Source organism: Notolepis coatsorum (assembly GCF_963971535.1).
Source record: "Notolepis coatsorum genome assembly, chromosome: 11".
Classification (NCBI taxonomy): Eukaryota; Metazoa; Chordata; class Actinopteri; order Aulopiformes; family Paralepididae; genus Notolepis; species Notolepis coatsorum.
In genome coordinates, this window is record NC_140175.1 from 105,325,409 (window position 1) to 105,339,157 (window position 13,749).

General features: G+C 45.6%; 1 protein-coding gene across 1 annotated transcript in view; it reads right to left on the bottom strand.

The window, feature by feature from the left end:
* Positions 1-13,749, bottom strand: part of tbc1d13 (TBC1 domain family, member 13) — an 86,357-nt gene that overhangs the window by 26,810 nt on the left and 45,798 nt on the right. Inside the window, exons 4-6 of the mRNA XM_084325162.1 lie at positions 9,769-9,830; positions 4,071-4,170; positions 2,888-2,970 (exon numbers count right to left, since the gene is read on the bottom strand). Of these exons, the coding sequence (XP_084181288.1) occupies positions 2,888-2,970; positions 4,071-4,170; positions 9,769-9,830 (245 nt within the window). The remainder of the gene's footprint in view (positions 1-2,887; positions 2,971-4,070; positions 4,171-9,768; positions 9,831-13,749) is intronic.

Here is a 13,749-nt window from a genome sequence, read left to right on the forward strand (position 1 = left end):
CTAACTCCTGTAGACTAGACTGCTAACTCCTGTAGACTAGACCGCTAACTCCTGTAGACTAGACCGCTAACTCCTGTAGACTAGACCACTAACTCCTGTAGACTAGACCACTAACTCCTGTAGACTAGACCGCTAACTCCTGTAGACTAGACTGCTAACTCCTGTAGACTAGACCGCTAACTCCTGTAGACTAGACCGCTAACTCCTGTAGACTAGACCACTAACTCCTATAGACTAGACCACTAACTCCTGTAGACTAGACCGCTAACTCCTGTAGACTAGACTGCTAACTCCTGTAGACTAGACCACTAACTCCTGTAGACTAGACCAGTAACTCCTGTAGACTAGACTGCTAACTCCTGTAGACTAGACCACTAACTCCTGTAGACTAACTCCTGTAGACTAGACCACTAACTCCTGTAGACTAACTCCTGTAGACTAGACCACTAACTCCTGTAGACTAGACCGCTAACTCCTGTAGACTAGACCGCTAACTCCTGTAGACTAACTCCTGTAGACTAGACCACTAACTCCTGTAGACTAGACCGCTAACTCCTGTAGACTAGACCGCTAACTCCTGTAGACTAGACTGCTAACTCCTGTAGACTAGACCACTAACTCCTGTAGACTAGACCACTAACTCCTGTAGACTAGACTGCTAACTCCTGTAGACTATACACAAGACTGCTAACTCCTGTAGACTAGACTGCTAACTCCTGTAGACTAGACTGCTAACTCCTGCAGACTAGACTGCTAACTGAATGAATGAATGAATGAAAACTTTATTTAACAGATTGCAGAATGGGTACAATACAGTACGGCTCAATACATACAATTGTTAAGGGGATGCAGACCTGAGAAAGACGTTTGTCTTGTTTCCATCAGGGTCCCCCATTTTCAATTCATATAGACATATATGACATACATGACATACAGATAGTCAGTACTGCTACATCTATACATTTATGACATACCAGATTTGCAAATACAGTACTGTTTGTGATACAGAAGGAGTCAAGAAAAGGGAGTATATACATTTGACGTAGAAACTGTACATTGGAGGTTGGGTGGGGGGGGTTGGGTACATTGGGATATTGACAACCATTCTGGGTAATTTACATTGGAGGTGGTTGGGGGGGGGGGGGGCGGGGGGCACACTGTATAAACAAGTAACACTGTACATTGAGGGGGGGGGGGGGAGGAGACACTGTACAAACAAACACAATTGTACATTGAACTATTGACAAAACCATACTAGGTAAATGACTGTACATTGGAGGGGGTTGGAATGATTGGGTTAGGATATTTACAGGGGCCAGTGTTGAATTGCAGTCTCCCGTAGGTGTCCCTTGAGAGAGGTTTTGAAAGTGGGTAGTGATCCACATTCCTTTACAGCTTTGGGTAGGGCGTTCCACATTGATGTGGCATAATTGCGAAACGTGTTTAGTCCCTTATTTGAGCCGAATCTGGGTTTGACATGATTTGTGGAGCTCCCTCTGGTGTTGTGATCGTGGTATTCACTGACCTTTGGGAAGTATTTTGACATGTACATGGGTACCTTGGTCGTGTAGTGTATCTTGTAGACCAGGCCCATTGCAAGTTGTTGTACTCTGTCGTCTACTCTAAGCCATCCTAGGTTGTCGAAGTGGGCAGGGGTGAGGTGGGTTCTAGGAGTAAGGTCAAGCAGTAGTCTGACCAGTTTGTTTTGAGATGTTTGTAATTTTGTTTTTAGCGCCTTTGAGGTGCTTTGGTACCATGAGGTGCAAGCATAGTCGTAGTACCCCTGAATGAGTGCTCCTGACTGCTAACTCCTGTAGACTAGACCACTAACTCCTGTAGACTAGACCGCTAACTCCTGTAGACTAGACTGCTAACTCCTGTAGACTAGACCACTAACTCCTGTAGACTAGACCATTAACTCCTGTAGACTAGACCACTAACTCCTGTAGACTAGACTGCTAACTCCTGTAGACTAGACCGCTAACTCCTGCAGACTAGACCACTAACTCCTGTAGACTAGACCACTAACTCCTGTAGACTAGACTGCTAACTCCTGTAGACTAGACCACTAACTCCTGTAGACTAGACTGCTAACTCCTGTAGACTAGACTGCTAACTCCTGTAGACTAGACCGCTAACTCCTGTAGACTAGACCGCTAACTCCTGTAGACTAGACCACTAACTCCTGTAGACTAGACCACTAACTCCTGTAGACTAGACCGCTAACTCCTGTAGACAAGACTGCTAACTCTCCAACCTTTGTCAATAAAGTTGTACATTTAAATTTATTGTCCAATTGTTATTTTATATGTTGTGTGAATTTATATGCCTTTTTTTGCTTAACTCTTTATGTACACTAAATGAGGGAAACCTCAGTTGCCTTTTGAGTTTAAATAAAGGTTTGAAATGAAAATGTAAATTATATGACTTCCATTTTATCTCATGCTTTGATGATGGTCATTAGAACGAAACATGACCATGTTTATTTGGCATATGACCAGACTTAAATGGTGAAATTGAGATCAGTCAACTTTGTCCTGAATCTACCTCTGTGTGTGCTACCTCTTTACTTTGTGTGTGCTACCTCTTTACTTTGTGTGTGCTACCTCTTTACTTTGTGTGTGCTACCTCTTTACTTTGTGTGTGCTACCTCTTTACTTTGTGTGCTACCTCTTTACTTTGTGTGTGCTACCTCTTTACTTTGTGTGTGCTACCTCTTTACTTTGTGTGTGCTACCTCTTTACTTTGTGTGTGCTACCTCTTTACTTTGTGTGTGCTACCTCTTTACTTTGTGTGTGCTACCTCTTTACTTTGTGTGTATTGAACATTGTAACAAACACAAGACTCAAACAATTAAGTATAACTTTAGAACTTTGACAGCAATTACCTGACATCCTTATCGATCTGCAGAAGAACTTCATTATCTTTGAAATAGTTATTCCATCTGCTGTCTGGGTTTGGATTTAGAGGCTGAAAATCAATTAAAATAGGGATACATTGAATTTTTGGAGAAAATAAGAAGGATGTGATTTTGTCAATTCACTGTACTGGTGTCAATGTGAATGTTAAAGGTGCTTATAGCAGCATTACAGATTAAACCTTTAACACTTTGAGTGCCAGCCACGAGAAATCTCGTTAGTTCATGCCATGCGTTGAGTGCCAACGACGAGAAATCTAGTTTTTTTAATCGTTATTTCTTTTATTAGCGATTTCCATTCATTTTCATCAATCTAGCCTCACGTTACCACTGGGATTCTCTCTGAGCTCGAACAGGGAAAATACCGCCCCCTATCGTCTGCTGGATGGTAATGCACCCTTTGGATTGGACTGAATGAAAATGCATGGGGAAAAGAAAATCCACATTTTACTTGTCAGGCATGTAATCCGAGCAGATTGCAGTATTTGTGGTCCCTCAGAACAGCGGGGAATATGTGTTTCAAGCACCCAGCGTTGGATCAATAAACGCGATCGATATTTGGAATGGCGATCAGGAATTGGAATAATCTTTTTGGAGAACATCTGATCTGAGGTAAGGAATCTATTTTACCAGTCTTGGGATAATCAGAGCTTTTTTCACAGATATATCAATGTGTCTGTGTGTGTGTGCGTGTATGACGTTAGCGCTGATCAGGAAATAAGATAATCGATTTTTCAGCCCGCTTCTCTAGCGTGCATAAGTATACATATACTATCGATAATCTAGTGTTTATTTGAAAACTATTCATAAATAGGCCGAAAAATGACAAAGTGTTTGTGTATTCCAGTAAAGGGCGATTCCTGCAGAATCATTTTTCTTTTCTGGAAATTTCGCAAAACGAGCGTTTTTCAAAATGGTATAAAACGGAAATGTACCGATAAAAAAACAATCCGTTTCGACAATGTTGACTGCAAGCAAGTCACTGATAAGCGACGGGCGTATTAGACACATAATTTAAGATATAGTTTATGCGTTCGCAAATGTGCTCGCCCTCTCATTGAATAGAGCGCTGGCACTCAAGCGCTAAATCCTGTGCCCCCTGCTGGCACTCAAAGTGTTAATGTAGCAATAATGTAAGTAAGTAAAACCTTACATGATCCTCCATAGTCACATCTTCTCTGGACAGGCCCAGGTTGGCTTTTGCAATGCCAGGCTGGATGATCATCTCTTTCAGGAACTGAGCGTAGATCTCCCTGTGGTTCAGTGTGGAGAAAAAGAGTTGCATCTTGAAATGTCTTTAGTCAAACACATCCTGAACCTCATTTAAATTGCTGGGTAGTGTAGAGGTCTAACCACTGGGGGGCTGGGTAGTGTAGAGGTCTAACCACTGGGGGGCTGGGTAGTGTACAGGTCTAACCACTGGGGGGCTGGGTAGTGTAGAGTTCTAACCACTGGGGGGCTGGGTCGTGTAGTTTCACTCTATCGCCCTCCAGGTCCCCTCGATCACTTCACAGATGAGCTGGACATGCTTCTAAGCTCCTTACCGGAAGATGGTACCCCTCTCCTTCTATTGGGCGACTTCAACCTGCCTGACTCATCTCAGTCGGTCCCAGTGGTCTCCCTCCTACAACAATTTGACCTGACTCCCACGCCTCCCACCCACAAAGCAGGCAACTCCTTGGATCTCATATTTTCCCGTATTAACACCACGGTAACTCCCCTACATGTATCTGACCATTCCTTCATATCCTTCTCACTAACTCTCATGCTTAACCGAAAGGTCTTCACCCCAACTCAAACCGTCTCACTCAGACGCAACCTGCCCTCCCTAGCCCCCTCCACCCTCTCCTCTGACATAATATCCGCTCTACCTTTGTGTGACACCTTCTCTGCTCTCCCCACAGAGATGGCAACCTCCACCCTCCTCTCAGCCCTTGCAACCTCCTTCGACAAGCTCTGTCCCCTCATTGAGAAACCTGCCCGCCGTTCCCCACCCAGTCCATGGCTGACGGATGCAGTGAGAGAACAAAGACAGGTCCTGAGAGCGGCTGAGAGGAAGTATAGAAAGTCACGCCTCACTGCTGACATCGACACATATCACAACCTCTTGTTAACATTCTCCAAAACCATTACTAATGCCAAAGCTTCTTTCTTTCACCATAGGATCGAGGCCTCTGCCAAGAATCTTCGCAAACTGCATGCTACCATGTCCTCCCTCCTCACTCCCCCCCCCCACCCCCTCCTCCCTCATCTTTTTCTGCCGAAGACTTTGCGATCTTCTTTGAGGAAAAAGTGGAGAACATCCGCAGCTCCTTCTCCCAACCCCCACCCATTCCAAACACTGAATCGAGAACCTCATCCTTCACTCTGTCATCTTTCTCTCCCATTACAGAAGCCGAAACCCTGACACTGGTAACGTCGAACCGTCCGACTACATGCCAGCTGGACCAGCTACCCTCCCCACTCCTCCAGACCATAGCACGGGACATCCTCCCATTCCTAACTGCAATCATCAACTCCTCACTCAACTCGGGGGTGGTCCCCACCTCCCTAAAACAAGCCAGAGTCACGCCCCTCATAAAAAAACCAACCCTGAACCCCACCGTCATAGGCAACTATCGTCCTGTCTCTCTTCTCTCCTTCCTTTCTAAAACACTTGAACGTGCTGTATCCAACCAACTTACTGCTTATCTCTTACAGCAGGGGTGTCAAACTCATTTTCACAGAGGGCCACATCAGCATTATGGTTGCCCTCAAAGGGCCAAAGACCGTATAAATGTTAATGTAATGTAAAATAAATGTAGCTACACATTTACATATTGTTAAACATGGTGTTTCTGTATTTATTACTTATTCAAGTTATACATATTGCATATTCATTTGCATAAATGTAAAAATATATGTTAGCTTATGTTATTTTAACAAATAATTTTAGTTTATCAGAACCCCATATTACTCCACCAATCAATGATCAAACCATTCAAGTAAATAACAAAGAAGAATATCATCAAATACAAGCTATGACATTAAGTTTGTTCAAAACCTTTTTGTCACAGTCAAGAGGGGCAGAACTAACAACTGTGAGCTGCAAAGCACACGTGGGACAGATGTAGCAGATGTTACAAAAACAAATGGCTGCACACAACCTTGCAGAGGCCATACATCCAACTAATGGAAGATAGTTTAATTAACTTTAATTAACAGATTGCAGAATGGGTACAGTACAGTACAGCTCAATACACACAATTGTTAAGGGGATGCAGACCAGAGAAAGACTTTCGACTTGTTTACATCAGGGTCCCCCATTTTCAATTCGTAATGAAATTGCTATTATGTGTCTGCATGAACACACAACTGTAACTGTACTCAAAAATAACAAAATAAGGGTTGTCTCAGTTCACAACTATATTGGTCAAGTTTTGGGTGGGACTTGTTTGCGTCCCTACAGCTTCTTATTCAATTGAGCGAGATGCTCGGTTATGTCACACAGCCAGTTTGCATCTGACAGTTCAGACAATATTTCTTCAACCCTTTGTTACCTATTCCGCATGGATCTTTTTTGTATTTTGGGCTGTAAAATTGTCAAAGAATGTCTGAGGAGTAAGTGCTTTTGGCTTTTTTCCTTTGTTACCTCAGATGTTCAACATACATGTATGTGTAAGAATGTGTAATAACTAAGGCTGTCAAAGTTAAAGCTTTATTAACGCATTAACCCACAATTATTTTAACACTGCTATTTTTTAACCCAATATTAATGAAAAAAAAAAAAAAAAAAAAAAAAAAAAAAAAAAAACGTTTTTTTTTTTTTTTTTTTCCTGAGCTCTTGGGGGGCCACATCAAATGACGTGGCGGGCCGGATTTGGCCCGCGGGCCGTGAGTTTGACACCTATGTCTTACAGAATGACCTCCTAGACCCCAATCAGTCTGGCTTCCGGACTGGCCACTCCACAGAAACGGCCCTCATTGCGGTCACAGAGGCACTTCACTTAGCAAAAGCGAAAGGCCTCTCCTCTGTCCTGATTCTCCTAGATCTATCTGCAGCCTTCGACACAGTCAACCATCAGATCCTCCTCGCGGCCCTCGCAGGAATGGGAGTGGCTGGATCTGCGCTAACATGGCTGACATCATACCTCAACGACCGCTCCTACCAAGTGTCATGGAGAGGGACTCTGTCGGGCACCCGCCCCCTGCGGACGGGTGTCCCCCAGGGCTCGGTCCTAGGACCCCTTCTCTTCTCCCTCTACACTAAATCACTGGGTAACATTATCACGTCTCATGGCTTCTCATATCATTGTTATGCCGATGATACTCAACTCTTCCTCTCCTTCCCTCCCTCAGATATCCACGTCTCTGAGCGGATCTCGGCCTGTCTGTCCGACATCTCCGCCTGGATGACGACCAACCACCTCAAACTGAACCTAAGCAAAACAGAATTGCTCCACCTGCCGGCCAAATCCTCCCCCCTGACCTACCTCTCCATCACAGTCGAGAATGCAGCTGTGACCGCATCCCAGACCGCCAAGAACCTTGGTGTTGTCCTCGACGACCAGTTGAACTTCTCTGCTCACATCGCAGCGACAACCAGAACCTGCAGATTCCTCCTCAGCAACGTCAGAAGGATACGCCCCTTCCTGACAAAAGAAGCCACCCAACTCCTCGTCCAATCAACAGTCATCTCCCGCCTCGACTACTGCAACGCACTGCTAGCTGGCCTCCCGGCCACTGCCACCAAGCCTCTTCAACTCATTCAAAACGCAGCGGCCCGCCTGATCTCAAACCTACCAAAGTCGGCCCATGTCACCCTACTTCTTAGGGACCTGCACTGGCTCCCCATTGCTGCACGTATCTGCTTCAAGGCCCTCGACCTAGCATACTGTGCGGCAAAGGGAACCGCTCCCGCCTACCTCCGGTCAATGGTCTCTAACTACACACCCTCAAGACCCCTATGCTCTGCATCTTCTGGCCGCCTCAGACCTACTCCTATCCAAGCTCCCGGAGGGTCATCAAAGAGAAGCCGCCTATTCTCAGTCCTTGCCCCACAATGGTGGAATGAACTACCCATCCCAGTTAGGACAGCCGAATCCCGTCCAATCTTTCGCCGTCGACTAAAGACTCACTTCTTCAACCATTATCTGAAATGATAAAAAAAATAAAAAACTTGACTAACCTTACTGTCATGCACTTGTCCTAATAAACTAACCTACACTGTAACACGCAACACTTTGATAAACATTGTTACTCAGCTGATAGAGTTGTACCCTTCTTGCTGTCTTGTCGTACAGAACTTGTAAGTCGCTTTGGATAAAAGCGTCAGCTAAATGACTAAATGTAAATGTGTAGAGGTCTAACCACTGGGGGGCTGGGTAGTGTAGAGGTCTAACCACTGGGGGGCTGGGTAGTGTAGAGGTCTAACCACTGGGGGGCTGGGTAGCGTAGAGGTCTAACCACTGGGGGGCTGGGTAGTGTAGAGGTCTAACCACTGGGGGGCTGGGTAGTATAGGCTGGGTAGTGTAGAGGTCTAACCACTGGGGGGCTGGGTAGTGTAGAGGTCTAACCACTGGGGGGCTGGGTAGTGTAGAGGTCTAACCACTGGGGGGCTGGGTAGTGTAGAGGTCTAACCACTGGGGGGCTGGGTAGTGTAGAGGTCTAACCACTGGGGGGCTGGGTAGTGTAGAGGTATAACCACTAGGGGGCTGGGTAGTGTAGAGGTCTAACCACTGGGGGGCTATGTCCATCTGCAGTGTCCAATCTGCATCATGTTACACCCAATGACACTGAATGAGAGCTTCGCCCTGCTCCACTGCTGCAGAGCAGCTATTAGGGCTGCTCGATTGTGGCATAATCACAATTATTTTGATTGATATTGAAATCACAATTATTAAACACGATTACTCATTGATTTAAGATCATATGACGACGACTGAATTTGTTTAGCATTTATTTTTAAGGCCGCCTTTCTGTCATCCTTTGATAACAAAATGATCAAAGACGTTTCAAAATAACCTCCCAAGGTTCGGTGGGTCTCATACGGTACGTTTTGCACTTTGCACTCGTCTACCGGGTCGAAGATGCATTTTTCAAGGATCATCCTCCAACGCACCACTCGAAAGTTGAATTTGCCGCCTTTCGATCACCACCACCCTCAACCAGCTGTGTGCTTCGGGTCTCAAGTTACATGACGATATATCCGGCGAGCGTCATCCAAAATGACCACTTCCGGTCTAGAGCGGTCTAGCACTGACCAATCACCTATGATGGCGAACATGATTGATCACCATTGTAGCCAACGAGCGTCCGCTCCGAAAGAGACTGCAGCCTGTGATAGTTTGGGAAGGTAGTGAAAGGTGATGAAGAAGAACGTTGTTGTTGTCAGAATGAATGGAAGTGGATCGCCATTTTGGATTTTCACACCGTTTTTTCCCAGTACCCGGTTTACAAAAACGTTTCTCAAGCACACGATTTTTTTAATAATTTAACCTGTACTACATAAGACTTCAGGCTATGGAACCGCGGCGTCTTCCAGCTCATACCTCTATGCTGGAACTTAAAAACAGGAATCTGGCAACAAGTCAACAAAAAGGTAAGGAAAAATATTTGATTTCAGTGTGTTCAAACCTCTGTTTCTCTCACCACTGTGAAAGAAGTGTGCACTGCATTTACAACACGCGAGACACAATAATCGCTTTATCTCGATTATCTTGTTTTCACGATCATGGAAGCCAAAATCGTTATTGAAAACCAATGAATCGTCCAGCCCTAGCAGCTATACATTTATTTTGCATCTAGTTTCCACATAAATCAGTTAGTATTTCACTTTCTGTTGTGACTCCTAATAGTGTCAGACTTCTTACCTCTGCTTTAAAAGAGAACAGTCCCATTTTGTCTGTTCCAGAGGTAGATAATTAAGAAGGATCTGAAAAGAGGGTGAAAGAAAATGTCAACATAGCCAGAAGGGAGTGAAATCCATAGCGGTCTCTACTAAGCACACATCTGCTAACTCAAACAACTTGAGACTAACCCTAACCTACCTGGCGCAACTAACCCTAACCTACCCTGGTGCGACTAACCCTAACCTACCCTCAGGGGAGGAAACTAACTTTTTGGCTTACCAGCCAACTGGCGAGTATCTGATTTTTTTTTACCAGCCAAACAGATTTTTTACCAGCCAAAGCAAAATCGCTAATTGTGATAATTACTTCTTTGTATGTCTTCGTCTAAATTGATTTTCAATCATAGTAATAATCACACAGTGTCTCTATTCTTTAAAATATTTATTAGCATAAAACATTAATAACAGTGTCTCTACTCTTCACAATATTAGCATAAAACATATTAACATGAAAGAGAGATCTATTCTGGACTGGGTTGGGCTGAACTGGGCAGTGAAAGATGCTGGGTTGGACTGGGTTGGGCAGTGAAAGAAAAAAACCTAAGTATGTTGTGAAGTGTATAGATAGATGTGAAATGTATAGATGTAGCAGTACTGTCTATCTGTATGTCGTGTATGTCATATGTTATGATGAATTGAAAATGGGGGACCCTGATGTAAACCAGACAAAATTGAGCCGTACTGTATTGTACCCATTCCGCAATCTGTTAATAAAGTTTTCAATCAATCAATCAATCAAGTTAAATTTGAACCTCGGTTGTCAAGCCGCGTCAATGTTGTGTATGCATCTGGGTAGGCATCACAACGGTGTTCACTGTGCCTTTAAGACGGCACGGTGGGCTGGACGACAGGGCTGTGAAATACCGTCAGTGTTGTGGTATCGTCAGTTCGGTTGGTGTGTTGTTGTGCACTGGTTGAGCATGCAATAAAACATATAACCTTACGTCGTAGTCCGGTGCGTTTTTGGAAACATTATAGTCATAACAGATACACCTAGCTAACATGGGGCTGGCTGCTTTGAGCACACACACACACACAGGGCTAACGTTAGCTAGCAAGCAGCTATATAGCTAAAACGCTAACTAGAAGCTAACTACTGTATACTGTTCCAATAGACTAACATACACCTCTGTGATTTAAATGTGTCCTTGCCTTATACTCAAGGGTTGTACTAGGGTTGGATGCAGTTCCCCGTTGGTCAGTCTGTCTGTTTTCCATCTTCTGCTGTGTTTAACGTTATCCGTTTGCGAGTGCTCCCTTGACTGATGGCTAGTACCGCGGGACTGTTATTCAACATTATATATGTCCGCCGCGGGTTGGCCAGTACTCCGGGAACTTTTATTAAACATTCTATATGTCCGCGGGTCTTGTGCAGTGCTCTCGTGACACTCAGAAGACGCGCCCCGTTTGCCAGTGACCGTGATTGCAGAATGTTTTTTTTGTTTTGTTTACTAGTCGCCAGACTGGCGAGTGGTCTTCATGAATCACTCACCAAACCTAAAAAATACTCGCATTTGGCGAGTAAATAATAATAATAATAACTTCGTTTTATATAGCGCCTTTCAGAGGACCCAAGGTCGCTTTACATAGGGGGGGGGGGGGGGGGGAGATAACAAATTAACAAACATAGTGGACAGACACAACATATACATATAAAGTGAGAAAGTTAGGGGTTGAAGGCCAGGTTGAAGAGGTGGGTTTTGAGAAGTTTTTTAAATGAGTCCAGAGTTGGGGCGGTGCGGAGTTCTGCGGGGAGGGAGTTCCAGAGGGTGGGAGCTGCCACACTGAAAGCTCTGTCCCCGAACGTCCGTAGTCTGGTTCGGGGGATGGAGAGCTGACCAGTGTCCGTGGATCGCAGGGACCGTGACTGAGTGTAGGGGTGGAGGAGGTCAGTGAGGTACTGAGGTGCCAGGGCGTGAAGGGATTTGTAGGTGAGCAGGAGGGTTTTGTAGGTGATGCGGGATTTGATGGGGAGCCAGTGGAGGTGGATGAGGATGGGGGTGATGTGCTGCCAGGGTTTGGTGCGGGTTAGAACCCTGGCAGCTGAATTTTGAACATACTGGAGCCTGTCCAGGGTTTTGCTTGGGACCCCGGACAGGACCCCGTTGCAGTAGTCCAGGCGGGAGGTGACGAAGGCGTGGATGAGGGTCTCAGCTGTGGTGTCGGAAAGTGATGGTCGGAGTCTGGAAATGTTTTGGAGGTGAAAGAAGGCGGATTTGGTGAGGGAATTGACATGGGATTGATAGGAAAGGGTGGAGTCCAGGATAACGCCCAGGTTGCGGACCTTAGGGGATGGGGAGATGGAGCAGCCGTCAATGTTGAGGGTGAGATCCCCAACCTTCCGGAGCAGGGCCTTGGGTGCCACAACCATGAGCTCGGTTTTATTGTTGTTGAGTTTGAGGAATTAGATGACATCCAGGTTTTTATTTCGTGAAGGCAGTTGATAAGGGAGTGTGGGGGGAGATGGGTGGATGGTTTGGTGGAGAGGTAGAGTTGAGTGTCGTCGGTGTAGGAGTGGAAGCTGAGGCCATGGTAGCGGATGATCTGACCGAGGGGGAGCATGTAGATGGTGAATAGGATTGGGCCAAGTACGGAGCCTTGGGGGACGCCTTGGTTGACTGGGGCCGGGGTGGAACTGGAGTCGCCGATGGTGATAAACTGTGTCCGGGTGGTGAGGTCCGGGTGGTGGCCTAATTTCCTCCCCTGCCTACACTGGTGTAACTAACCCTAACCTACCCTGGTGCGACTAACCCTAACCTACCCTGGTGTAACTAACCCTAACCTAGTGTAACTAACTCTAACCTACCCTGGTGTAACTAACCCTAACCTAGTGTAACTATCCATAAACGACCATGGTGCGACTAACCCTAAACTACCCTGGTGCGACTAACCCTAAACTACCCTGGTGTAACTATCCCTAACCTAGTGTAAGTATCCATAAACGACCCTGGTGCGACTAACCCTAAACTACCCTGGTGCGACTAACCCTAAACTACCCTGGTGTAACTGACCATAACCTACCCTGGTGTAACTGACCATAACCTACCCTGGTGTAACTAACCCTAACCTACCCTGGTGTGACTAACCCTAACCTACCCTGGTGTGACTAACCCTAACCTACCCTGGTGCAACTAACCCTAACCTACCCTGGTGCAACTAACCCTAAACTACCCTGGTGTATCTAACCCTAACCTAGTGTAACTAACCCTAACCTAGTGTAACTATCCATAACCTACCCTGGTGCAACTAACCCTAACCTACCCTGGTGCAACTAACCATAACCTACCCTGGTGTAACTAACCCTAACCTAGTGTAACTATCCATAACCTACCCTGGTGCAACTAACCCTAACCTACCCTGGTGCAACTAACCATAACTGTAACCTACCCTGGTGGCTTCATTATTTTAGGCAACCAGCTTGCGCCTAGCCACGCCCCCGCAGCGACGCGGAGCTCTGCCGCGGCATTATGCAGCCGTAATCCCCCCTCTTTTAACATCGACGGTTAGCTCAACTCGTTCGCCGCCTTGCTGTGGATCCTGTGGTGCGTTGGTGACAAGTTCGAATCACTTCAATTTATTTTACGTGCATTCTTTCGCCGGTTAAGTTTAGGCATTCTTTCGGAGTTGGTTAAGGTTAGGGTTAAGTTTAGGCATTCTTTCGGAGTTGGTTAAGGTTAGGGTTAAGTTTAGGCATTCTTTCGGAGTTGGTTAAGGTTAGAGTTTGTCTTAGAGCATGGCAATATTCTTTCGGAGTTGGTTAAGGTTAGGGTTAAGTTTAAGTTTAGGCATTCTTTCGGAGTTGGTTAAGGTTAAGTTTAAGTTTAGGCATTCTTTCGGAGTTGGTTAAGGTTAGAGTTTGTCGCAGAGCATGGCAATAGAATGCAGCCTATTTCCACACTGCCGCTCTCTCGCGCTGCCGCGGTCACATGGGCGTCGTGGCCAA